We start from the raw sequence: 26,938 nt of genomic DNA on the forward strand, positions 1-26,938 counted from the left end.
AACATTCAATCAGTCATCAACTGAATTCTTGCAATCACGTAACAAAGACATAATGTGGTTTTTCTGGTCACAAATTTAACATCAAATGCACAAAATTGTTATTTACTTGCATTCACTTATTGGTTTGATCTGACAACGTCATAAAGTGCATTTGTAAAACAAGGATTGGGTTATAACTTACAGGTAGAGGATTGAATTGCTGATCCACTAGATGGCTGTAACCATAGTCAAAAAAAGAGTGTCGAAGTACTACATCAATTCCTTGCATTGCAGAAATGCCGAGAGTGTTTAGCCACCTAATAAAAAAATATCAATCAGAGTGTATATATAAAATACAGGATGTTCAACACCACAGGGTTAATGCATATCTTGATCATAAAGTGAATGTAAATAATGAAGTAAATAATGATCAAATAACTATTATAGCAATATGTGTATTCAAAAACAAATTTTGATGCAAAAGACAAGTCTGGAACCTCTTGTTAATAATTTGTATGCTAGAAACACTCTTAAAGTAAACTTCAATAGGAATGATACCATTGAAGAAATGATTCTGTTTAGATCCATACAAAAATCCAACCAATTCATCTGCTGGGTACAAGAGACTTTCAAATAAAAAAAACAAACATTCAACTACTTATTCTTGAGACACCATGCTAACAAGAATCTTGGACAGACACATAGGTGGACACACGGACATACCAGTGTCAATAATCACAGATAGAGGGATCTGAACATCCTGAATATGCCTTGATTTGTATGTCAAACAGAAAGGAAGCTATTAAAGAAAAACTGTTTCAGACATTTAATCTTGCTGTGATCTTGATCGTGTTTGGATCAATTCCAAAATCTAATCAGATCATCTGCTATTTTCAGCATTTATAAACCCTCCAACTTTCATAAAAATTATGAACACATTAAGCATTTAGGTAAAAACTTGCCATTTCAATATTTTTCCCTGTAATGTTGGTTTCCTGGGACACCATATATTCCAGGATGTACCAGTAGTGTACTTCAGAAGTATTAGTGGATAAAATAAAGAGAATAGAATAGAAAGTTTCAAAGAACTTACTGCTTAATTTTTCCTGAGCAGCTGGGTTACACTCACATAATTATTAGCTTAATTGGATGATGGCATGTTACTTACAATAGTCCAGCTGCAAATGTGTCTGACAAATTGTTAATGCCTCCAGCCCACGCAGGACCAACTCCTCCCAACCACACCCTCTTTTCAGGAGCATGCATCTTCACAATCTACACAAAAGAAAAAAAAAAAAACACATTCATAAATACTTTAAAACTAAATATTAATAGACACAACTACACCTATCTAGACGCATAGTGCACCAGTTTTGGTCTTCAGAACAGCGTGCATTCTCCTGGACATGGATTGTACAGAAATGTTGCACCATACGGAAATAATTGCCCTGCACATTTGCTGTAAATTGGACAGCTGTGTGGACTAGCTGTAAATAGTGTGTTCCACCTCCCCCCAAAGATGCTCACGGCCTCGACAGCCAGAAACTACACAGGCCACTGAGGCAACAAAAATTCTCTGACACATTCCTGAAACCATGTGGTGGTGGTGGTGCATCTTGACATGACACAGTGTCGTTTTGGGTTTGTGTATGTGATAAACCAGGCGTAAACCTGCTCAGAAACAGTGTTAAGATATACCATTCTCTTCACAATTGTTTAGTATCAGGGGAATTAATGTATGGAAAGAAAACCCCGCTCACTTCAACCTGCCTGTGCTTTTGATATTAAACGGGGGTGGCTCTGTGGAATCATGCTGCTTATGATGCATTCTATTGAATTAACTCAAGAAGATATTTCAGTTCCACCAACAGTCTGGTTTATATTGTGCTTGTCTCACAACATTAACATTCAGCATCTTCTTTGGTTGTTCTACGCCATTCAAGACTGAGACTGTTCAATAATGCAAACTGAAATGACATTCTGCACCTCAGTGTTCAATACAGCTGTGATTTGTTTGTTTTTCTTGCACAGATTTTGACATCCTCATTTGAGCCCTCTGATCTTTGTTTTGCAGAACAGTCTGTCACTGGTACATTTTTGCTTGTCCAATACTTTTTAAATAGTTCTGCTAAAAGAACCCAGAAATTACAGAGCTGCCTGCTAGATGCTAGAATTTATGTCACCAATCAACTAAAATAAATTCTTTCGCACACTGCCATGGTTGTTAGAATGTTATAAATAATGAAGTTAGTAAATGTTGTAATTTAACAATTTGGGTAAGAATTCGTATTATGTTGGAGTTGTGCATGTACTTGATGAATCAACAAATCACTGTGTGTTGGACTTTTATATTATTTAACAGTCCTACAATACAAATTGACTAATACTTGAGAAATACTTTTCTGTCAGACAGACATCTGTGATAAAGAGAGGAAGGTCGCCCTTCCCACCCAAACAGAATGGCAGTTACACTCTCTTGCACTTGATATCTCTTTACACTGGGGCAAATCTATAGACAGCTGAACTTTGGGGACTCCAGAATACATTAAAATTGTATTTAAAATAGAGTGAATATGTTTGGAATTAAGATATTTCATCACATGTCTTGCAAAGACGTCCAACAGAAATAATTGCACTTCTCTATTTTGTCAGAATGAAACATTTTATAAATAATACTTGTCAGGAAAAATGTCAAGGAGTGGAATGTTTGAGAGATTAGAAATGAACTATGTTATGCAGTTCACAGGACAACACAAAGCAACTCAAGGGATTATGACAGAAAATATCAGTAGCACTTAGGTGTCACTATTGATAAGATGCCAAATATCTTGATCCTGTAGAAAAATTTGCTGTTTTGGTATTAACTGATTATGGAATGGAAATAGTTGATAATACACAACATCCAATTCTTTAATGTTCCAAGGTTCAGTTTCAGTTTTAAGAGCAGTATAATCATTTTATCTTCTACATGTTATCATGCGCTGTCATCTTGTATGCAGGTTTTTATAGATCATAAAGACATACTGAATTAATTTTAACTCCATGTAAAATCACATGAGAACCTCAACAGGATAAAAATAAACAAATGTTGTATTTGGTATCCACCCAGAATTAAAAATAAATAAATATATAAAAAAATAAATAAAAACTGTTTAGTGCTGCTAATGAAAAAAATGAAATTTGGGAAAGATTTCACATATGATGCATGTCAGAAAAGCACAAAATATGAGTTGGCTTTCATTAAGGCTGGCAACCATGTCACAGAACACACCAAACATTCAGGACTAGAGAAAAACACCCTTGGGATCATATACTTCATTTGCCTGAAATTGGCCAAGGGCGTAATGTATCATCTCTTTGGACACATCTATAAATATGAGTCGGACATGACTAATTTGAGAAATCTGTATTTTTAAAAGTTGGCTGAAACAAGCTTTAGATCTTATCTTTTTGTTCTGAAGTCATAACTGATAAAGTTTACAAATTAACCTCAAAAGAACAATGAATGCTTTTATTTATTTGATGTTTGTAAATTGAGTCCATTTTTTTTTTCTTTCTTTTTTATTCTTTATTGGGAACACTCATCCAGATGTGAACTCCACAAATGTAAAATTTGATACCTGTGTATTCAGAGATAAAGAGTCATGGGAGACGGCTTTCTTTTGAAACCCGGCACAACATAGCCCCAGAGGAACTGTTCCTAAAACAGCTAGGGTGTGATGTGGCACAGAAACAAATTAAGTAAGTTGAAACTCCAGCTCAAAGCCCCACTCCCCTACTGTGCCTTAACCCTTGCTCCCTTAGCAATAGCCCACCCCGACTGCAGCTTGTTAGAACGCTGCACCCCAGAGAAAGGGCACAGTGTGATAATTAAGATGCAAGGAGCTAATGAGGACAAGTGGGAGTTTACTGCATTTGAGTGCCAGACCCTAACAAACCTAGGTTTTTGGTGCTAGGGAAGAACATAGTAATAAACCAGCATCCCACAACGTACTCCAGTAAAACAGGAACAACAATCAGCAATATGACTTTCATTACTGAAAACACTTTCTTGCATACAACCTCACCTTCAACACCTTGTTGATCTGGTCCGTCAGTGTGTCCAGAAGGCGTGTCTTCAAAAAGTCCTCCACTTTAGTCACACGCCGATCAATGTAAAAACTGCAGACCAGAGGACAGTTCAGTAAGAATTGTAGCAGTGCATCAGAGCAGAGCCAGCATAGTAAGAGCATTCTGAATACATTATTAGAAACAAACAGATACAAGTACAGATATGGATAGAAGGCGCCTTATTTACATATTATTAATATTATCTTTTTTGTGGTTTTTGGAAAGCTCAACTGCAAGGTGGTTAAGATTAAAGTTGTGCATCATGCCTGAGATCCCACAGGATGCAACAATAAAAAGGTAGGTTTTTACTGTCATGTGGACAGGTAAAATGTTTAGAGGAAAACCAAATATGAATAAATAAATCAACAAATCTCCTGCTGTAGGCCACACCCTCTTAGGTTTAAATTTGAATACTGATGCAAATATTTAAAGCAGAAAACAGATATAGATACTGATAACGACACTGCTTTACTGTACTCCAGAGAGAATATACAATGTCATGCTCAATTTGACAAAAGGATATAATAGATAAAAGCCTAGTTCCCTAAAAGTATAAAAAAGCATAAAACTACAAGAGAGAGTGTTCAACATGATACTCGTTACACTGTTTAACGATCACGTCTGTGCTGTGATGCTATGGGAAACTCAGCCCAGGTCAGCCTGCAGGTTTCTGAACAGAACCACTAACAGATTTACAATGTGAAGAATATTAAGATGTCAAGACAGATGAAGCGACAAGATCCAGAGTTGCTTTTACTTAAATCTGGTTATGTCAAATGAGGAAAGAACAGTCAGAGTGAGTAGTGATGGTGCTGACCATATGGTGAATGGGCCAGGAGAGCAGGTGGCTTCTGTGAACTCTTTTTAAGCAAATCATTTGAAAGTCTTAGCGAGATAAAGGACTGTTAAGCATGTGTTGACACTGACCCTCACAATTTACAGTCTCACTGGGACTGGGGCTGCACAAACCTGAAGTCAACTGATCTTCATTATCCTTACATTTCAAACATAACTAAACATTCAGTCAGCCTGACTTCCTCATTATCTTTAGCTTGTGCTTTAGTGGTATTTCAAGGTCAGGGTGTGTGTTACAGTAGGGATCATCCCTCAGACAATGTTGGCCATATTTTGAACATATTGTACAATTTTATAAAAAAAATACTGAAGAACTGAAAAAGATTGAAGACAGAGAGAGAGAAGGAGAGAGAGAGAAAGAGAGAGAGAGGGAGAGAGAGTGAGGGAGAGAGAGAGAGAGAGAGAGAGAGAGAGAGAGAGAGAGAGAGAGAGAGAGAAATAGCTAAGAAATGTTAACACTTTGCATCTGTTTCATGACCTACTGCAAAATAGTGACACAAGATTAGAGAAGAGAAAATTGTTGATACTGGAAAAGAAAAGCTATGAGGCTTTTCTCAATAGTGTATTGTATTATTTATATTTCAGGTAAAAAAAAAAAGAGTCAACCAAGGACGAAGTTTTGTTAAGGAAATACCTTACTTAAATACATGCTTCATTTCAGTAGGTCATGAAAGTTGGAAGTCAAGGTGTCTCCGCTGTATAATAACTGTTTAATCCCAAAGGTAAATGTGTGAAAGCATATGGTTCGAATTTGCCGGTGTGTGTGTTGTGTTTTTATTTCCACAGACACCGCTTTTTTCATTGTGTTTCCTTTATTTAGGGCGAACCTCTGGATTAATGAATCCACTCTGGTAGGTTTGGGAATAAAGCTCTCCAAACCCAAGGTATCTCTATAGACACAGATGACCTAACTGGGGATAAAGAGAACCTATATATACCCTTAGGTTTTTAGATATTTCTACATATTGTATACACTTAATGTAGAAATCAGGAGCTCTATATACTGCAACAATTAAACTCAATTGAACAGTGTGTCACAAAGCAGCATAGAGTAAAATAAACGGGTAGCAATAACTATAAATAAAGCTTTGTAGAATCGGTACTTTTCTGGAAGGAGGCATATGGAGAGCATATTAAGCTAACAGCACATGTGAGTCTCCAAAGTCTGAAACAAAGAGAACTTACTGTGACATGATCTTTAACTTCCCTTGAGGTAAAGTGCAGTTAAGAAACTGTAACTTGGACTCACCACATTTGGGCATCCAATTAAATGTTGATCCAAATACTGTCCAAAGACAAGCTGATTAAATGTGCTTTAAGATTCCACACACACACAGCCATGCTGTCCCAGACACGCCACAGTAAGAATACTCTAGAAAGCTTTTTCTTTTAGCACTTAAGCACCTCAGACCACTCTGAATGTTAGTCTTCATCCAAAGAACTCAAGTTACTGCTGACTTACTAAACATCCTGATCAAGCTTTTTTTCTTTCAGAGAATGAGCATTTTTTTAATTAAGTTATTGATTAACAATAAACACATTTGTTTGCACAGCCATTTGGATGGATTCTGAGATAAAATATGCTGCTCATATTACAATATGAATAAGATACAGCATTTACAACCTGAAGATATATTACACTAATTTAGCCCTAGGTGTGACAGTGTATGCAAGTTTGCATGGTTTCTTGAGGTGGACTGTCATCCCATCCAGGGTGTATTGGCCCTTCACACCCAGTGTTCCTGGGAAATGCTCGGAATCCACCATGGCACTGACTAGAATGAAGCACTTACTGAAAATAAGTGCATGGAAGCAATTCTGTTGAATTAACTACACAGTGTTTTAGCTTCAAGATGAAGTCTAATGAATTACCCAAATACTATTCTTGGTTTCAATCTGACTAACAAACAAACAAATCCTTTTCACAATAATGGCAGCGACTACTGGCTGTGAAGGCTATAAAATGTTGGCGCTTTCATTTCTGTTAACAATCTTTCTTTTTTGTTTGCATTTTATACACATTCATCACAACGTATTGCTTAGAAATAAACAAAATCAACTTACAAAACATATGTAAACCGGTGTGTCAGTATAGAGAGATTTAAAAACCAATGTTTAATTTAAGCTAGCTTGACTTCTATAGGAACCAGATGCAGACATGGGTAAATTATTTTGCATCACATCAAAGTAATAGTTCCTAATGTGATTAGGAAGAAAGGAGTAAATTAGGTGTGCATGTTTTTGGAAGGAGTGTGTGCTTTAGTGTGTGCACACTTTCCCATCAAACAGGTGTCAGCAATTATGGACTGAGGTATACACAGCAAGCTGTTAAATGTCGTTTTGCAGTTTGGTGATTTTGGTGTGAAAAGGATGATAAAGATTTCTATAATACTTTTATTTGCATTTAACATTACAAATCTTGTCTCTGTTTTTTGGTTATGCATTTAAATGAATGATTTTACCGGTGTCCTTGAGGTGCATTTATAGAAATTCGTTTCATTGCTCTAGTAAGTAAACTGCAATTAGATTAGGTTTAGAAAAATGAAAGGGTAGAATACCTACTGTTGCCACGTAACTGCATCAACAACAGAACCACCGTTCTTCATGAACCTATGAGAAAAAAATGAAGGGATATTTCAGTTGTTGAGCACAAATATAGTAGTGGAAGTACAGATTATTTACATCTGCTTTTTCTGTCTGCCCTACAATTGTAAATGAGTTGACATAGGCAGTGGATTTCAAGGCCAACTAAGACACACTCACACTGGGAACTTGTTTATATGGCTGGTGGACGGTGATCGTTCAGGCAGTGTGTAAACCGGCTTTGAACAGATGTGAGTTGACAGTTTAGCAAAAAAAAAAAATAAAAAATACCAAAAAGAAATGTGCACAATCCTTTTTAGGCAACATGTTTCACTCTGAGAAGGCCTCTCTTTCTAAACATTCATTCTGATGAAGGAAAAGCAAATGTGTGATGTATGCAGTAAAACTGTTCACACCTTCATTTTTTCCACCCATTTTTTTGTCTCTCCAACCAAGCAGACCTTGTTGTCTACAGAGCTTTGACAATTTTTCACTTCCATCTAAACCCCAACTAGTAGCAACAAGGGGTGACATCTATTTCCGAGAAAAGTCTTTGGCACAACACTTGTGGTTATTGGTCGAACGTTCATCCCTTTTAGCCAAAATTTCACTCTAGAAATTACATACGAAGGTTAAAGCAGATCAGATATAGTATAAGAAACTGCACAGTGAAGAGGCCAAGTATCTGGCAGGCGTCTAAAGACCACAGTAGAGTTAAGGTTCTGGTTTTGTCTAGGTTTTTCCCCCTGAATGTCACAAAAAGTGCTATGATTTCAGTTCATGGCCAGAAAATTATGGCAGATTTTTTGGAAGCTATACACTTCACCACACCCCACAATGTACCAGGAAAACATAACTAACAAAATCAGTGCCTAGCTATTATTTTATTTCTAAAATAAAACCACATCTTTAAAATCCTAGTAGTGTATATATGGCATTTAAGAAAAAAAAAAATTAAATATTCAGCTTGAACTATTGGACAGCAATAAAGGGAAGCCTACTATGAAGAATCTAAAATAAAAAAAAGTTTTATCGCTTTTGGTCACTGAAAAAAATTCAATGTTATTTCAGGTATTCATTATAGTTTAAAACGAGCCAAAATAAGTGTCCAAAAATATATATAAACTTGAACATAAGCAATGAACATGTTTATCTCTCAACACCTAGAAAAAATGGAGTGTGTGTGGACAGTGCAGACATGTGCTGCTGACAGCCACTGATTGTGTGCAGGAGGCATTCATGCATGTCACTTCCTAACAAGGCAATGACATATTTATGTGTGGCTTGGTCATGTCTGTACAATAATCAATTAGCTTAGCAAACCCGTTCTGTCTCCAAATGGTCTCATTACCCCACATGTTAAAGTCATAGCCAATTGCTGCAAAACACAAATAACTGGAAAATATGGGCACTTCCTTAGTGCTTTTTGGCAGATAATAGAAGCCAAGAAGTATGCAGAGTAATCTTCTCTCAGAGCAGTAAAAAGACATCGGACAATGACGTTGTGTTTCCATACAAATAAGCACTAATCAGGCACAGCTGGTGGTTCATAATTTGTTCTTCTTCACATGGCAATACTACGCTCATGCTCAGGTGGATTCCTCATAGCCATACTCTTAAAGGTTGCAGTTTAAGTAACCGTTTCAAACCAAAACGTTCAATTCTTGTATTTATGCACTTAAAGATGACTCTTTTTATTTAACTGATAAACACAACTTTAAAAAAAAAAAAAAAAGTAATTCCTCAAACGGGCATAATTTTTTTAAGCCAATAAAAAGAATTACTTCGTTTCACTGCTATAAGTCACCACCATGTAAAGCAGTGATATATAAAGAACAAAAGGGTGAAGGCCTTGATCTGGAGAACAGAAATTATGCAGGTGGAGTATTGCTCAGCCACTCTATAAATCGAGTGACACTTCATTTGGCTGACTGAGGATTTCCCTGGTGCAACGAGCCCCAGCAATAACCCACTGGGAGCAACGTAAACATGATTGTGATATGCTCCGCAATAGAGACAGTGAGTGTTACACAGCCTTAACAAGGAAAGAACTAGGAAAAGTTCTTATAGGAAAATGAGGAAAATTTGCAGACTACAGTACACAAAGTTTCTGCAGAACACCTGGCATATAAATTCCAGTGAAAGAATCACTTAGATAGATTCATTCTGTAACATTCTGTAACTCTGTAAATCACTAAAGCGTTCTTTCAGCTGTGATGCAGTGGCACTTGGCCTTGCTGCTTGGAGACCTTGCTATGATAAAGTGTAAATATCTCTGGTCATCCGTGTATTTTTAGCATGAACCATGTTTCTTTTGCTTTATTCATTCTCAAATGAAAAGTGCAGACGTTTTCTTAATACTCCTGGGCTGAATACAGCTTTTCATTATGGGACATTTGAGTGGTCTTGGAATAGTACAGAGGAACTGAAGATATTGCGAATGATTCGATGTCTTTTGCATTTTGCATTACATACATTGTGTAAATAATTATACTTTTAATTATTATTATTATTATTATTATTATTATTATTATTATTATTATTATTATTAGTAGTAGTAGTAGTAGTAGTAGTAGTAGTAGTAGTAGTAGTAAAAGATAAACAGTATTAACGTTGCCTTCATAATGTAGGCAATATGCTTATTATATAATGTATTATGTATTATGTAATATATTATAATGTTCAGTTTACAGGCTTGTGATAGTGATTATTTCCCTATTATGATCAGCCAGAAGCAGTAAGAGAAATAAGATGAAGTGTGGAAAACAATTTAGGACTGCATTTCATTATAGGAAAGCAACCCATCCACATGAACATTTTAGTTCTCAGTGTTCTGCATCATTCTGCAAATGGGAGCGCTTGCTGTTTTTCCAAAAATCCGAGGTTAGTTAGCAAATTAGTTTATTGAACGTTTGCTGTGAGAACAAACCTGCTAATGATGAAATCACTTTATACAAGCTGTAAGAATAAGTGAGCTGTTCCTGCTAAAAGATATGAGAGTCATAGTTTTGTTATCATCAATTAAACAAACTCCTGTGCAAATTCACTGTGAATCCCAGCTTTAAGAGTAAAGATATTCTGAGTCCTTACTGCTGGGGTTAAATACAGTGTTACTTGCTGAGCTCATGATTTAAGCATTACAAGGTTGTTGAAATACTTGAAATGGACCAGAGCAGCACTATAATTTTATGAGCTGAGTTCAAATTAAGTGGTCATGTAAACTTAGTAGAAAGAAATGACAACTGACTCATATATCACCAAATAAAATGCTCAAATCTTATTTTCTCAGTGCTTAAACTATGATATTGTATAGGCATAGAGAGCAAAGCGTACTGATTGATATTGTAAAATATAATTATACATATGTGAGTTAGACTGGATAGTCAGTAATATCATTTTAATTCTATTAATAATTATCCTGTTTTTTGTTTATCTTTGTACAGTATGCTTTCATAGTGAGTTGATTCCATTGCATGGCATGGTGATGGATTAACTCCAAACAGCTCTCTGTTACAGATATAAAATTGTTAACTGAAACTATAAAGTTCTTGTAACTCACAATTTTTACTTTGATCTGCTCCACACGTTCTGGCTAGCTAAACCTGAATAAAACTTCAACCAAATAACTATGAACTTTGAAAACTTCTACTTTGCTGAGTAAAAACAGTTTGGTTTGACGATTAGTACTAAGTGTGCATTGAAATAAGGAAAAAGAAATGATAACAATGTCTCTTGATGTATGGGACATTTATTTTGCACTGGTTATAGCTTTGCCAGGAGTAAAAAAAAAAAAAAACAAAGAAAAGAAAAAATATTTAAATCTTTTCAATAGAAAAGATGTTTTTGCTCTTCTCCCAACTGGGCTTGGCAAGGTTTACCAACTTGATGTGAACATCTGCATAAACAATTCCCTTTTGAGGGAATGCCAGATTCACAAATTGAATAGATTCAGAATGGCTGTAGACAAGCTTTTATTGTAGTTATTCTTTGGCCTGTGTTATTTGTTGGTTACGCCATAATGCTAGTAGGCAGTATTAAAATGTAATCGCTAGCATGCCTCAGTCACTCACCCGTCCAATAGCAGGATTGCATTTTTGCGTGGACGGCCAATGTTGGGCCCGTAGAGATTGGCCCGGCTGTAGTAGCGGACAGACTGCAGCAATGTCTTCAGCATAATGTAGTCCTGAGCCAGTCGACTGCTGTTGACTGAACGAGCTACCATCGTGCGGTAACTGTTGGGCTCTGCAAGAAACAAATGAAACACAGTGTTTGAAAAAGGACTAATCTTAAAGCCATGACATTGGTTCAGTGCATAAATGATGATAATCAAAGATACTTATTGTTAATTGTAATAATTTCACCTTTAGAAAAATGGTTTGAACACCAAAATAGCCTGCATTGCAGATTATTGAAGTACTGCATGTGGTCAATTTGATCAAGAGTAATTGTGACAAATTTAACGATCTTACATTTTAATGGAGTGACAATTAAATATTCTAATAATATCTCATAAGAGCTATTCATAAGGTTAAACAGGATGTGATGTATTCATTATTTGCACTGATCACAAGAGGATGGAATTGAAAGAATTTTATTTTTGAAACTTTACCATCTGCAAGCCTCTGGCATGCGACACATAAACATCACAACATTTTATCTTTATTCAAAGCACAGTTTCAGAATTATGCACATTTATTATAGATGTACCCACTTGTCCTTATGCCACGGGGTGTTTATTATACTAAAACATTCTAATATATCATAAACAATGAACCCTAAAATAAAATGTTTTGTTTCCCTTCATTTTTTTTTTTTTTGATTGCTCACTTGTTTAAAAATGAATCATTCATGAAACTTGACTATGATTCCTAACAGATTTTCTATTAGTCATGATGGCTGTTCTCGCTCTATTCATGTGACCAATCCAACAGTTGTAACTGCTTTTTATAAGCAATAACACTTGAGTTTACAAATAGAAAAATTAAGTTAAAATGTTGACCACTGAGGCTGCACGGTGGAGCAGCATGTAATGTTGGTGCCTCTCAGTCCCAGAGCCTGAGGCTGTATTCTGAGCTTGGGTTACTGTCTGTGTGCAGTTATAAATGTTTTCCCTGTGTCTGCATGGGTTTCCTCTGGGTTTGTCTGTTTCTTCCCACATCCCAAAAACATAACAGTAGGTGGATGGCTAACACTATTTGCCCCGAGATGTGATGAATGTGTGTTTCTGCCCTTTGATGGCCTGGTGTCTTGTCTCATCCATTATGTGGCAAAGCAAAGCATTATCACCCCAATGTCGATTAGTTTTCCAATTACATGCACTATTTTGTTAATTATAAATTTAATTACTTATTTTATTCCACTTTACCAACAATTACAATGCATCAATCTTTAGTTTATTGATGAATGTCATCATAGTTTCACCCTTATCTATTACAGATACATTTACATTAAGATAAAATGCAGTTATGTATGAATTTTAATATTTAAAAAAACTGATGTTTTCTAACCATTCAGATTTGAGAATTTAACAGCCCCAGCCCTGTGGAATAAATTTTTTTTTAAACATAATAGTTTTGTGTTTGTTGCAAACAGAGGAAAAATTTATATTTTTCCAAAGCACCACAGTATCTGCACCTCAAATGGAGTCCCTATGTACATGACGTAGTCATATATAGCTCCATCTGACTAAAACACTTTCTCACTGGTAGTGTGTACACCCCAACTGTGGTAATAATTTCCAGAGCTCTGTCGGTCTGTCCTTACCAGTTAAGACACAACAGAGATTTGGGATGAATCAAAATATAGCATAGCTTTAATGTTTTTAATGTTTTTAAAGTTTCTCTGGTTATGCAATATCAGCATCGACAGAAATGTCAAATGCTCATGGTAATAAGTGATTCCTTGCCACAAACAAACACAGCCCCAGATTAGCATTAGTATTATAGCAGACCTACCATTGCCCAGCTCCCAGGATATGTTATACTTCTTGCCAGCGCTGTACTTTAACAAACTTAATGCACTAGAGGCATTCCATGAGTTGTCAGGATTCCGATGGAGGGCATTAAGCCCAAAGATCAGGTGCAGGCCGGCGCAGTCAGCAAAATTGTACAGTTTGTCTAAAGACCTGGCTGGGAGAAAGCGAGACACAGTTGTAACTTTGGCAATTTCATTCATTCTGTGAAAATATACTATATTCAGTTTAACATACAATAATGTACTAAAGGTTGCTTCATTATTTTGCCCTAAATTTCTGGGTTCATGTCTCTGTATAAAAAGGCTTATTTTACATTTTGCATTTTTAAGATAACCAAAGGGCAAAATGAAGAATTCAAAAAATGTTGCTCAGCTGTTTTAAACTGCATGACAATGTTCTGTGCAGCTTTTTCACTGTTTACTGATATTTATTAATATCTGAATCCTATAGAACTATTTCATGTGATTACTTTGCTTCAGTTTTTTTTATTTTATTTGTGCTTCAAAGATTTTCTACAGTTCAGACTTCATTAAATTTAAATTAAGTCCTAGGTTTTATAGCAGGTCACTGTAACGTCATCAGTAATTGGATTCATTTTTACCCAACATCAAGCAATTTGGGTCCTTTTAAACAAACACCACAAGAAGCAACCAAAAAAAATCTGAGTTTCTAAAGCAGAAGGCAAAAAAAATTTCTGCTACACACTACACACAAACTGTAAACGGTTCATCAGTGCACACCACAAAGAGAATAGTGGCAGACACAAACACAGAAATGTGCCAAGGAAAGCATTTTAGTGCAAACGCCATTGGATGGTCTATAATAACTTGAACTTATCCAGTACATGCTCACTGGTTGTTTTGAAATTCAATCGGTTAAGAGCAGTGACAATAAACACAAATATTTCAGTGCCCTTTGACTTCATTTCCTCTGTTTAAAAAGAAGCAGATGAGACATCTCACATGGCCCTGAGGGACATGAGGAAGCTCGAACTGTGGGTGATGTACCAGCAGTGCTGAGTTTCAAGGCTGAGGCATTAACTTATAATTCCATACTCATATATGTCTACATTTATTCTACATTAATACATTATATATTATATATATAAAATACTGTGCGTCACTGAGACTCATTGATATAAAATACAATAATTCTGTATGTGTGTAGTGAAACCAATTTATCAATCTGTATCAATTTGCAGATCTTTAAGTGAACTGTAAAATGGGACGATTCTCAGATTAACGTGAATTTTTTCGAACCCACAGAGACAGATCACAAAAAATGAGACTGCAGTAAAAGTAAAATAAAAGTGTATATGTATTTAACATAAAATACCTACCATATGAATTCCTACCATTTAACCCAAATAAAGTCAGACAAATTCCTTGTCCAGATGTGCCCAATAACATGATTACTAAATTCCTGATTTTATAGGGTGGGCAACTTTAAAGATTTCAAAACAAAACAGTTGCCACACCAATAACGATGGGTGGCTATCTCATAATTTCAATGAGAAAGCTTAATTCAAAGCATATTTAATGTAAAATTGTTGTTCAAAGCACACTAAATAGTCTAAGCCTTTAATTAAGTCTTTAATTTAATGCATCACTTAATAGGGTACAAAGTAATAAAACATTAATGAGAAGGAAAAGGTTTAATTCAAACAAGAAAAGAATAAACAAATAGCAACGGTAAGGATATATATATATATATATATGAGGTACATTTTCTTTTAGATACTTCTTTCTAGCATGTCTTAAATTGCATAAAGTAGGGAAGCCCACCTTGATGTCTCTGAGTGGCATAGTGGAAGCCCTGCCTGTTATGCAGCCTTTAGCACAGTGAGCTGATTGAGATAAAACTGTATCAAAGTCAGGTGGATAGAAAGCAGAGCAAAAGTAGAAGCAGAACCAGATGTGGGCCAGGGAGATTCGAAGGCCTTCTTTCCTTGAGCAGACTCTTACACAAGAACTGGCACTGTTGAGAAATCTGGATATGGGCCAAGCACATATGTAATTGTAACTGGTCTTTTGCCCTCTTTAAGGTTGTAAAAAACAATAACCAACACTGATCCTGATAATTTTAGAATAAAAAATGACCAGTGCAATGTAAGGCCAGAGATGGACTTCAATTATCCTGTTGCACTTGTATAACAAACCTTCATTCACAATCGTATTTTCACATACAAACACGCAAACAGTTTGTAATACAACATGATACTTGGCTGCACCTTTCAGTGTCTCTTTATCTCAGGCATATTCATAATGAAACAACAGCTACCTGTCCTAAAAGCAACCAAATGTGATCAATTTCATGTTTCTAAAGTAAGGTAATTATACCATGAACAGCATGCAGGCTCCTAAGGGCTCAGTACAGACACAGCAATATAGAAAAGACATCAGGAATTGAACTCTGGTTCACATTTACAGCAGACTCAAAGTGTTTCCAGATCAGTCTCTTTCTCTCTCTCTCTCTCTCTCTCTCTCTCTCTCTCTCTCTCTCTCTCTCTCTCTCTCTCTCTCTCTCTCTCTATCTCCCTCTCTCATTCTCTCTCTCTGAGATTTTACAATGTACTGTAGTGAAAAACAATAGACTAATTGATAAATTACAAAATGAAGTGTTGAAAAGCCAGGAGCTGGAAGATGGGATTGTTTTAGGATGGCGTTAATGTTTACATGCTGACATGGTTAGTTGGTTATCTGTCATTCTCTATCTGTCATTTCTTATTTTAGTAAATAAACTGCAAAGAGATTTCCAAGAAGACACTTTGGATACTGTAAAATATAATGTTATTTAAAAATAAAACTATTTAAGTATTTTAGAACTCTACATTACTATACAACTATACTTATATCAAATTGGAGTTCATTTATTTACACAACATCCACAATATTTAATCCGTCCCAGGCACTTCAGCGAAGAAACAAAAAAATAATGTAAGTATATTGAAGGCTATTCATTCTTGAAATTGAGTGCATGAACTTAGTATCAACTGTAAAAAAAAAAAAAAAAAAAAGCACTGATTCCGAACAAGCCTTACAAACGTAATGGAAAGAGAGGGGTCTGGATATTGTCAGGCTAGCTATCTGATCACAGACATAAGACCTCCATAACGAGCAGGACTGTACCAGAGCGCTACGGCTCATTTCGGAGGCACAGCATTTCCATTTATGTCCAGTGATTACCTACAGCAACAAACTGCATATTCAAAAAAACTTCAAAGCAAAGCATTTCCCCAGCCAGACAACATCTACAATGTCTACTCGTAAAGGAAAACAATGGGTGCAAGAAGTGTCCCGACAGAGACCCTTAAAACCCTGTCTTTCAAACACTGGTAAAAACAGCATGTCTGATATCCACCAAGTGTAGTTTAAAGAAATGAGATTTAGGAAACTCAACAAAAAGCCATATACTGCACAACATGGACTTTTGCCTATTCAGATTCTGAATTTGACATAAAATGTAACACATAATCAAAACAAACAAATCAATTAATGCATTTGTTATGACAATTTTAGCAGTGATTAATTATTTAACAAAAAAAAAACTTCATGTCATGCAAAAATAATGAAAGTTAAAATGATATTATCGGTACATAAATTATTTTGTAGTAAAAATAGAGGTTTTGTCAAACTGCTTTCATACAGCAAATGCCAGAGAGCAATCAGTAATGTGAAAACAGTGAAACGGTAATGTGTTGGAATAATAAAAGCATTATATGCATTTCAATATATTTGTGCAGCCAAAAACCATTTTGCCAGTTCATTTCTCTGTCTATATCAGGATGGATTCTGATGTCATTATGCTGAAGTAAAATAGCTCCAACTTTGGTTGGTATGAAGGATGGAAATTGCATTGGACTCTAAAACATTCTCACCATAAGGATGATGGGCAGCTTTCAACATGAATGACTGAATGCCACTGTGAAATATTTAGTAGGGGTAAGTTCTGGTTCTAACATAAAAAAAAACTACATACATACATACACACATACATACATACACATATACATATATAAACAGTGACCATTCTAGTAAATTGAACTAGGAATTGATGTGGTGTTGGGGCTTGCTGTGGGGATGTAGTAGCTTAACGTTTAAGGTGTTGGGCTACCAATCGGAAGGTTGTGAGTTCGATTCCTATGTCCACCAGGCTGCCACTGCTGAGCCCCTGAGCAAGGCCCTTAACCCTCAATTGCTCAGTTGTATTAAAAAAATGTAAGTCGCTCTGGATAAGGGTGTCTGCTAAATGATGTAAATGTAGTAACTTTCTTAGTAGTCAGCACTGGTATTTTCTCTTAAGGAAAAAGTAGAGACATTACATTTGAGGTAAACATTGGAAGCCAACTAACAGATTTGAAAAGCTTTGTTGATTTGAGAAATGTGTAAAATAGTCCGATTCTACTGGCATTAAAAGGTTACTGTTAATATCTCTGATAATTTATCAAAGTACCGGTTGGCATTAGCTTTTAAATATGTAGTGAAATTATAATAATTAGTGGTAAATATATTTAAAAAAAACTTCCACAGTTCTAAAAACTTCTAAAATCTTACTAAAAAAGGTAGTTTTTTACTAGGTATTAATTAAGAAAGGTATTTCTAGTATTTCTCTCACCGAAGATGAATATAGTATTCAAACTGAACAGATGACATAAATAGAAAAATTCGGCTCAATATTCTGTTTTTTACTTTTATGTGGTCATTAGCGAACAGTCTGTAGTGAAGCTCATGGGATAAATAAAGACAGCATTCAATAGCATGAATATGAGTTGGTGCGAGATGCATTTACAAGGTTCATTTTTTCATTAAAGCATTGCTTGGGTCTGGGTTGTGGTGGTTTAAATTAAACTACTGGTTTTGTGTATACTTCATGTAATAGCCATTTACATTTTTTAGAAAATATCACTGGCAGGAATAACCCAATATAATAAGGGGAAGTGCAGAAAAACAGTCCCACACACATCACATCTTGGGAGATAAGATAGAATAAATCAGAATACTCATATACTATAGATTTTTGTAGCACTAAACAGATGAAAATAGTGACATTTCATTACACCCCTAATTTCTACTCGGTAGCATAATATAAATATCCACTTCCAGTTTACATTAAGTATAACAGATGACTGATAATGAGTTAACACACCTCCCCCTTGAAAGATGACTGGCAACACATAAGATTTCTTGGCGAGAAAAGCAATCATGAGGCATGCCATATTTTAATTCCCAGCTCACACTAAACCAATTTGAGGCAAAATAACTACTCAATTACAAGGGAAGAACAACAAAGGTTAATCATGCAGATGTTTTGGGATTCTGTGGGCAAGGAAGAAGACCACATTGTGTCTCTAATACAATATGCTTTCAGTTAAACTAGTGTTTTTTGCCAGATTAAACATGGTGCCTCAGTGGATGCCAGCATGAGTGGAATTAATTGTATTTATTTTCTTTTAATCTTAATCAACCTGATTTTAAACCTAAACCTAAACCTAAAAAAACCTAAACCTAAATTTTAATCAACCTGATTTAAATCATTTCTATGCTGCAATAATGCTAATCAACAACATGTCATGCTTTGTCATTTAGCTACACTTTAGTACTGGTAAAAGCAAGAAGAAGTAATGTACAATACGTAAAATAAGAAATAAAAGTTACAGATAGACAAATGAACAGAAGACAAAAAGTCAGAAGGCAGGAAAACAAACTAGCTCTCACAACAAAAATGGTTTTATATGTAACCGTTTTCATAAACGGTGAAAATATGGTTCTAATAGTCCTCTTCTGCCTGCTGGTAGTCTGAAGTGCACACTGCATGTCATACAAACCCAAGTACCCTTGTGTTTATAAACACAGCATTACACAGGGACCCTCGTTCGATAGAGTATGTTTTGCAAAGAGCTGCTCAGGTCAAAGAACTTTTGTATTCTTGAAGAATGCAAGCTATGAAGACACCTGTTTTTCATTCAGTATGGTTAGAATAAAATCTGTGTGTGTGTGTGTGTGTGTGTGTGTGTGTGTGTGTGTGTGTGTGTTTGTGTCAGTGTCCGGATTAGTTAGCTGGTGAACTTCCCATGTGTGTATGTGACTGTGTTAACAAGATTTTAGCTGCGCATAACTGTATTTGTAAGACGTGTGTGTGTGTGTGTGTGTGTGTGTGTGTGTGTGTGTGTGTGTGTGTGTGTGTGTGTGTGTAAGCAATTGTACATGTTTGCGTGTGTATATCAGGCCATGTGGTTAGCAGTGGAAAGGATAGAAGAGTGAGTGACATGTTAACATCCCCAAACACACACTGGTGTATACATCCACACACATTTGTGTACACTAATTAATCTTCTCCATAGAGACTGTCTTATGCAGCAGCACATGTCTGAGACAGCACAGAGCTGCATGCTGGATTATGATTTCCCGTTAATGTCAACAGTTCTGAGAGCTTGGCTGATTGGTGATACACTTGATGAAGTCAAAGACCAAAGTTTGTGCCAAATTGCGTAACACACTTTAAATGCCTTATGACATCAAATGCAAAACCCTGTTAAAGAACAAGCTTAGAATGAAAAACTTACAGTATATTCTTAACCCTTGTACTGTATGTTGTTCGTATTTTTGTTACTCAGCCAGTTCGTGGGTCTGGTGGACCTGCTGCATTTTTGGGTTTTTAATTCAACACAATCAAAAATTTTATGTTAAAATACTCAACAGATGTTTACTTCATCCCAATTACAAGCAATATAAACAGCATATATGGTTAATATTTGCCCTTTACCTTTATTATGTCACATTTTTTAATTAAAGTGCTACTCGTTTTTTGTTGTTTTTTTAATAAAATGTAATAAAAAAAGAAAATCAAATTTAATCAAGTTATGAGTGGAATAAAATCAACAAATTTACAAGGAAGCAAAGTTTTTCAAAACTATTGATGTTTATGAATATGGGTCCCACAGACCCGAACAACATACAAGGGTTAAATGCACTCTCCTTACAAATGCCACCTTGCAAATGCAGAAATATGTCCATATCATCATGGCTGCATAGACTTCACATTTATTTAGTGTATAACTTACAGTATATTTAGTATAAATTACAATGAGTTCTATTAATATATTTGTAGAGAATCTTACATTAGGATTTGATGAAAATATGCACTAATTCCAATATCATGACATCAGACACAATGCTTGATTAGTTTCACTTGTTTGTTGTCAGAGGTCAAATCAAATATGGGATGTATGAGCACTCTCAGCACTTTAGCTTCAATCTCTGATTAAAAATGATGGAATGAGTGCAAATGAGGCATTGGCAAAATTTGTAGGAGTTTGACTGAAAACATCTGGTCCACTGTTCTAATATGTATTGAGTGGTTTTTCTTTTTAACCGCATGTCATTTTAGATTTCATATCATGAAATACAATCATATTTATCCAGGTGCTCAAATAACACAATTTATTCATTTATTTTTACAGATATATTAATTACAGCTTCACTACAATGTATTTGTACTATATTAAAAAGTAAATAAGAAAAACTACAAATAAACTCCAGAAAAGTTGAAAAATTGTAAATAAAGTAAATGGAGCAAATAAAGACGAGCACTGTATGACAACAGAAGGTGCAAACTTAAGCACTAACAAAGCAAGGAATCTTTAAGTTAATATGATGTGATCTCTTCAAAGAGGACTGTGCTGAGTCTTTACATACCTGACAGTATTATCTTTCTGAAATCTTACTATTCACTAATGCTGTAATTGCTCCATGATTATTTTGTCACTTTAAAGAATCTAAGCATCTAAGAGTGGCAGAACTTTCCTGAGCTGCCCCCAGGCTCTTTATAGCACACATCAAAGCATTTCCCAAAAGACTCTCCATTGTGCTTTACTGCAAGTGAAGATAACACGAGTTAGGACAGCAAGTTTGCCATGCTCTAAGGATGCACAGGTTGTTAAAATTGCCTGGGAATGGACTAATTAACATCAACAACCACAGCAACATTTATCAGTCTCTATTCAAGATTTGACATTTACATTTATCAGTCAACATTTATCAACATTTATCAGTCTCTATTCAAGATCAGTCTCTATTCAAGAGTCTCTATTCATTTCTCTATTCAAATGATCTGGAATAATTTTTAGTGCAACATTATTTCAGTCAAGCAATAATCTCATAGCAAAAGCTGTTAGATAAAGTAAGCGATGTTGAATATCCTCATTAATGTGTTACTATTTGCATTATATTTTATTATTTACAGATTAGTGGCCATAACCTTTGTAGCAGCTTAATGTACATATGCTATGTATGAATCCAACATAGTTGCTATAATGTGCTAATAACTGCCTAGATAGTACAACAGACTGTCCTGTAGAGTAGGCAAGTATAAATCACAATAATGAATCTTGTATATTCTTCTATTATATTATTAGTAGAAGTAATAATAGTTAATAACAGTAGTAGTAGCAGTAAACCCCTATTCCTGCAATTAGTAATAAACAGCTTTAAATGTGTTTTAATATGTTTTAATGTTCCTAAACATCTAAACAGTTGAAATTCTCACAAAAATTTGTCAGTAAACATTATTATCTTAAATAATACTGTACATGTGAGTCTCAAATTTGCATACACAGCTAGCAGTATTCTTTGTTTCTTGGGATATGCAATAAAAACTCCACTAGCCACACTAACCACATGATAGACAAAAGCCTGTTAATAGTGCTAAAGAGCTAACAGACAGCACAACAGACCAAACAGACCCAGTGCTATGCATCCATCTGGCTTTGGTTAGAGGTGTCAGGTCCTGTCACTCAATTTAAGGGTGAAGAAGGATCAGGAAAGAGTTTTCGTCCCGCCCCTTCTCAGTTATTGAAAAGCACCCCGGCCACCACTTAAATCAAGTGTGGGACTTTGTAACATACCACAGAAAACTCAATTTTAGTTTTCCTTTCAATGCTCTCCAGACCACAGCAAATTTTATTACACCTTTATGGACACTTGTGGGTTTATAACATTGCTTTTTCTCACGTGCACTTTCATCAACATATTATGTTTGCAGGACACTGTGCACTGTTGGAGCCTAACATCTCCCTGAAACTTCCATATGTTGACTGTTAATGTTCAGTCATGTCTAACAGGCTCAAAATTAAATATACTTATACTTCTTAGCTCTTGGGTATATTTGCTCTTTCTACATCTTCTAATGTTTCAGAAAAGATACTTTCTAGAGGAACTTACAATAACCATGCAGTTAAAATCATACATAGATGGCATGGATGTCAAATTTCAAGTATTATTATTATTATTATTATTATTATTATTATTATTATTATTATTATTATTATTATTATTATTCTCACTCACTCATTTTCTACCGTTTATCCGAACTACCTCGGTTCACGGGGAGCCTGTGCCTCATTTCATATGCCTGTGCCTCATCTCAGGCGTCATTGGGCATCAAGGCAGGATACACCCTGGACGGAGTGCCAACCCATCGCAGGGCACACACACACTCTCATTCACTCACACAATCACACACTAGGGACAATTTTCCAGAGATGCCAATCAACCTACCATGCATGTCTTTGGACCGGGGGAGGAAACCGGAGTACCCGGAGGAAACCCCCGAGGCATGGGGAGAACATACGAACTCCACACACACAAGGTGGAGGCGGGAATCAAACCCCCAACCCTGGAGGTGTGAGGCGAACGTGCTATATTATTATTATTATTATTATTATTATTATTATTATTATTATTATTATTATTATTATATCTAAGTCAATTTTATTAAGTGATCTCTGGAAACTCAACATTAATTCACTTTCCAAGAAAGATAATAAAAAAGTAAAAATATTGAACATGTCTGTATCAGTCAAAAAAGTGCATTAATCTCCACAGAGATCACTTGTTCAGTACCTTGTCATGTAAAAATTAGACTACTGCAACTCACTTCTGACAGATCTGTCCCTGCACACCATCTGACCCCTGCAACCACAATCTCCTACCTACCTGAAGGCATTTATCACACTACCCTGCATCGCATCCCCTTCAAGCATCTAGCATGGCTTGACATGACCCACGATCCCTCAAGGTACAAGAAAGACATGCACTGAGACACTTCTGTGTACTTGTACACATGTGATGGAATGTTTTTCCCCTGACTGGCAGAACAGCTGAGTCACTGGTTGCCTTCAAACGAAGACTGAAGTCCAACCGCTTTACCAAGCACTTAAATTAACTCTAATTAATTTGTGTTTGTTGCTGTACCAAATTGTATTAACTGTTCTCAAACAGGCCATTAGCTGGATAGTATCAATAGACAATGAACTATTTATACAAGCATGAGGATCTGTTTTTGATGGTATCTACAAAGCTCTTCAGCAGGTCACTTTAAATAAGGGTGTCTGCCAAATGCTGTAACTGCTATCACTTTATCGTGTCTAAAAATAACAACAGTATAGAAAACAAAATATGGTTTGCTAGATCGTGTGGTACAATAACAAATCACCAACATTCACTGCAATCCCTTCCCTTAAATGAAATGCCATTTTGAACAGTTCAAGAAGTCATTTTGTTTTAACAAGACTTTATCAGCCCTTTCTGACTGGTTAGATGTACTTTTCTTTCTAAGCTATCAAGTTCAACCCAGTGTAGTTTGACAAAAAAGTTATAGTCCTACTGTTAATATAATTAATGGCAGATTTATTACATTTCATTGCCACAATTTTGGACCAGACTGAACTTTATCTCTCTGGTCCATGTCGTCTATACAAGCTGAGGCTTTAGCAGCTGTGATATACAAATCTGTTTCTGGAGCAAAAGGAAAGCCAATATGACCTAGAGTAGAGGGCCAATCAGAAAAAGATGCTCTACACCCACAAATATCCATGTCTGAGAGCATTAAAGAGCATCTGAGACCATAGCAAATGGGAAACCAGGGTGGTCTGGAGGAAGACGGCTGGGTGCCATGCCTGTGATCTATGGCTATATAAACATAGAACATTGACATTCACTTGATTTCTTGCAGTGACGCCTAAATTAAATATGTTAATTACTTTGAAAGTATGACATTGGTTCAATTTGCTGAAAGTTTGCCAAAATTAATATGTTTAAGTTATTCCAGAAGTCAATTTAACAATGAAATACGTTTGACAGCACAAAGGTCTAACATTTAATTCTTCAAAAAGCTTTAATTTTCAGTATAAGCATGTGGACCTATGATCACTCAGCCTGCCAGGTGAAATGACCATGGTGATATATAAATAACCACAGCTACACGTGACACATTGCAACCACATGCACATCCTATTCGACTGGTTGTAATGCTTTTTAATGATGTAATCAACTCCTTGCCAGTTCTTTGAAAGAACAAACATTACCACATTCCTGGGGCAAGCACATGCATTTTCCTGACAGTGCAAGTGTCAAAATTGGGTGTCAATAATAAAGCATATCTTTTAGCAATTAAAGTAATTTTACCTCAGGACCAAAATACCTGTCAGTGCAGGAGCATGAATATGTCTGAAATATAAATATATATTTTGAATATTTCTGTTGTCCCTCTGGGGAAACCCTTAACGTTTCTCTGTAGAACTCAACAACAGAGTGTTTCCCAATCAGAAAAAAAAAGACTTTTGGAAGCTAAGAACACATTTTTGTTTCAAATGAACTCTTACAGAACTGTTGAAGAACCATTTTTCTAAGCAAGCACTTTAATTTATTAGATAATCTAGCGTCTGCAAATTTTTGAATTCCCAAAATGCCATAAGCTTTTTTCCTTAGGTTTTAAGTATGGCTTAGGTCACATTTGTGATTGATTTTATCTGATCCAGGGCAATATATAGCTGATGTATAGAGTAGTGGGCAGATTTCCAAGCTGAATGAGCTCTCTATGACATTCAGTAAGTCCCAGTGGGTCATATTTGACAGTAGTGACAATTGTTACAACATTGGGAGGAAATCTTCAACAGTTGAAAGACTTTGGATATTTTTGAATGAAGAAAAAGCACAAATATGATACAAATTAAAAATAAATGGGATTATTATTATTATTTATTATTATTTATTTATTAGTTTTTAAAATGTATTTTAAGTTAAAAAGCTAAACAAAATGTATAGCTGTAAATTGATGCATGTCGTTATTTGTACTTTTACAGATATTGATGCAAAAAGCAAAGTTAGGCAATCAAAAATGAAATGTGCATAGACAGGTTTCCCACAGTTCTTGGGACCAAAGAATCTGACACTGAAAGTTTTGCAGCCAAATATTACAAATCTCTTTGTAATAATTTAGTATTAATACTAATACTAAAAGAGAGCCATGGGTAGAACAAAATCACTACTCCAGGAGTTTATTTTGTTGTCCATTAGGTTCAGTGGATCCAAGAACACAGTATTGCAACACATACGTTCAGTAAACAGCTTTTTTTTTTTTCCATTTTCATTCTGGGTTTGTAAATGTGTTAGACACTCTTAATATCTATTGTGAAACCTTTTTTTAAATGGGTTAAATGGTTTGTAAAAGCAGGGTCAGTGGAGGACAATGTCTGATACATATCATAAGAAGAGAAAGCAACAAAGATTATTTTTAAAGTAAATGCCTACTCAGAATCTGCAAAAGTTGTACACTTGTAGTTTGAGGTTTAAAAACTAAGTAACTCTATTAGACTGATATTTTACAATTTAAAGCTCAAACAAGAAATATTAATTTAAATGAATCTTTTTTCTTTCCCTATTGTTTCTGTTATGTTATATAATTATATATCTTACAGTTATTGTATTTTTCTGAAGGCTGTACTTGTTTCATGACTGAAATTACTGTATTAGAGCTGGAGAAATGGCTGACAGTGATAGACTCTTATTTTATACTGGAGAGATTGTGTTGCAAGTATTAGTGTCTCATATATTCACAATTCTGTTTAGCTAGACAGCTCAAGTGATTAGAGTAAGTGTAAATGTTCATGTTACATGTGCATTAGTGCTCACTCGCTCTCTCTCTCTTTCTATCGCTCTCTCTGCCTGTCTCTCTCTTTAAACAGAACCATTATACACTCTGTGAACATGTATGTGTTTGTACTTCAAGGAATCTATCCTTGTGTGTGTGTGTGTGTGTGTGTGTGTGTGTGTGTGTGTGTGTGTGTGTGTGTGTGTTTAATGTATATATCGCTGTAAAGGAACCTTCATCTGCTTAACGTCTTAGAAATTGAAAAAAATCATGTTTCCCTTCTGAGGCAGCAACATCTGCTGAAGTCTCAGATCCATCACTAGCGCAGTGAGCTACATGCTCTTGCTGTGTTTGCATTGAGTGCACGCACGCATGCTCTCGCCAGTGTGAAGAGCTGGGGGAAGGGAACTAAAACATTAAACTTTGAGGTATTTTACATTCAGGATGGTAAGCATATGACAATATGCCATGAAGACCAAAAAAAAATTTATTCTGCCATGTAATATTCAT

At 35.5% G+C, this 26,938-nt stretch overlaps 1 protein-coding gene across 1 annotated transcript in view; it reads right to left on the reverse strand.

Annotated features, from left to right (window-relative positions):
* The window catches only part of hpse2 (heparanase 2), a 49,612-nt gene that overhangs the window by 15,086 nt on the left and 7,588 nt on the right, over window positions 1-26,938 (reverse strand). Inside the window, exons 4-9 of the mRNA XM_060871376.1 lie at window positions 13,482-13,655; window positions 11,598-11,769; window positions 7,507-7,554; window positions 4,047-4,140; window positions 1,148-1,254; window positions 182-296 (exon numbers count right to left, since the gene is read on the reverse strand). Coding sequence (XP_060727359.1) covers window positions 182-296; window positions 1,148-1,254; window positions 4,047-4,140; window positions 7,507-7,554; window positions 11,598-11,769; window positions 13,482-13,655 — 710 coding nt within the window. The remainder of the gene's footprint in view (window positions 1-181; window positions 297-1,147; window positions 1,255-4,046; window positions 4,141-7,506; window positions 7,555-11,597; window positions 11,770-13,481; window positions 13,656-26,938) is intronic.

The sequence above is a fragment of the Tachysurus vachellii genome, chromosome 6, assembly GCF_030014155.1.
Source record: "Tachysurus vachellii isolate PV-2020 chromosome 6, HZAU_Pvac_v1, whole genome shotgun sequence".
Lineage (NCBI taxonomy): Eukaryota > Metazoa > Chordata > Actinopteri > Siluriformes > Bagridae > Tachysurus > Tachysurus vachellii.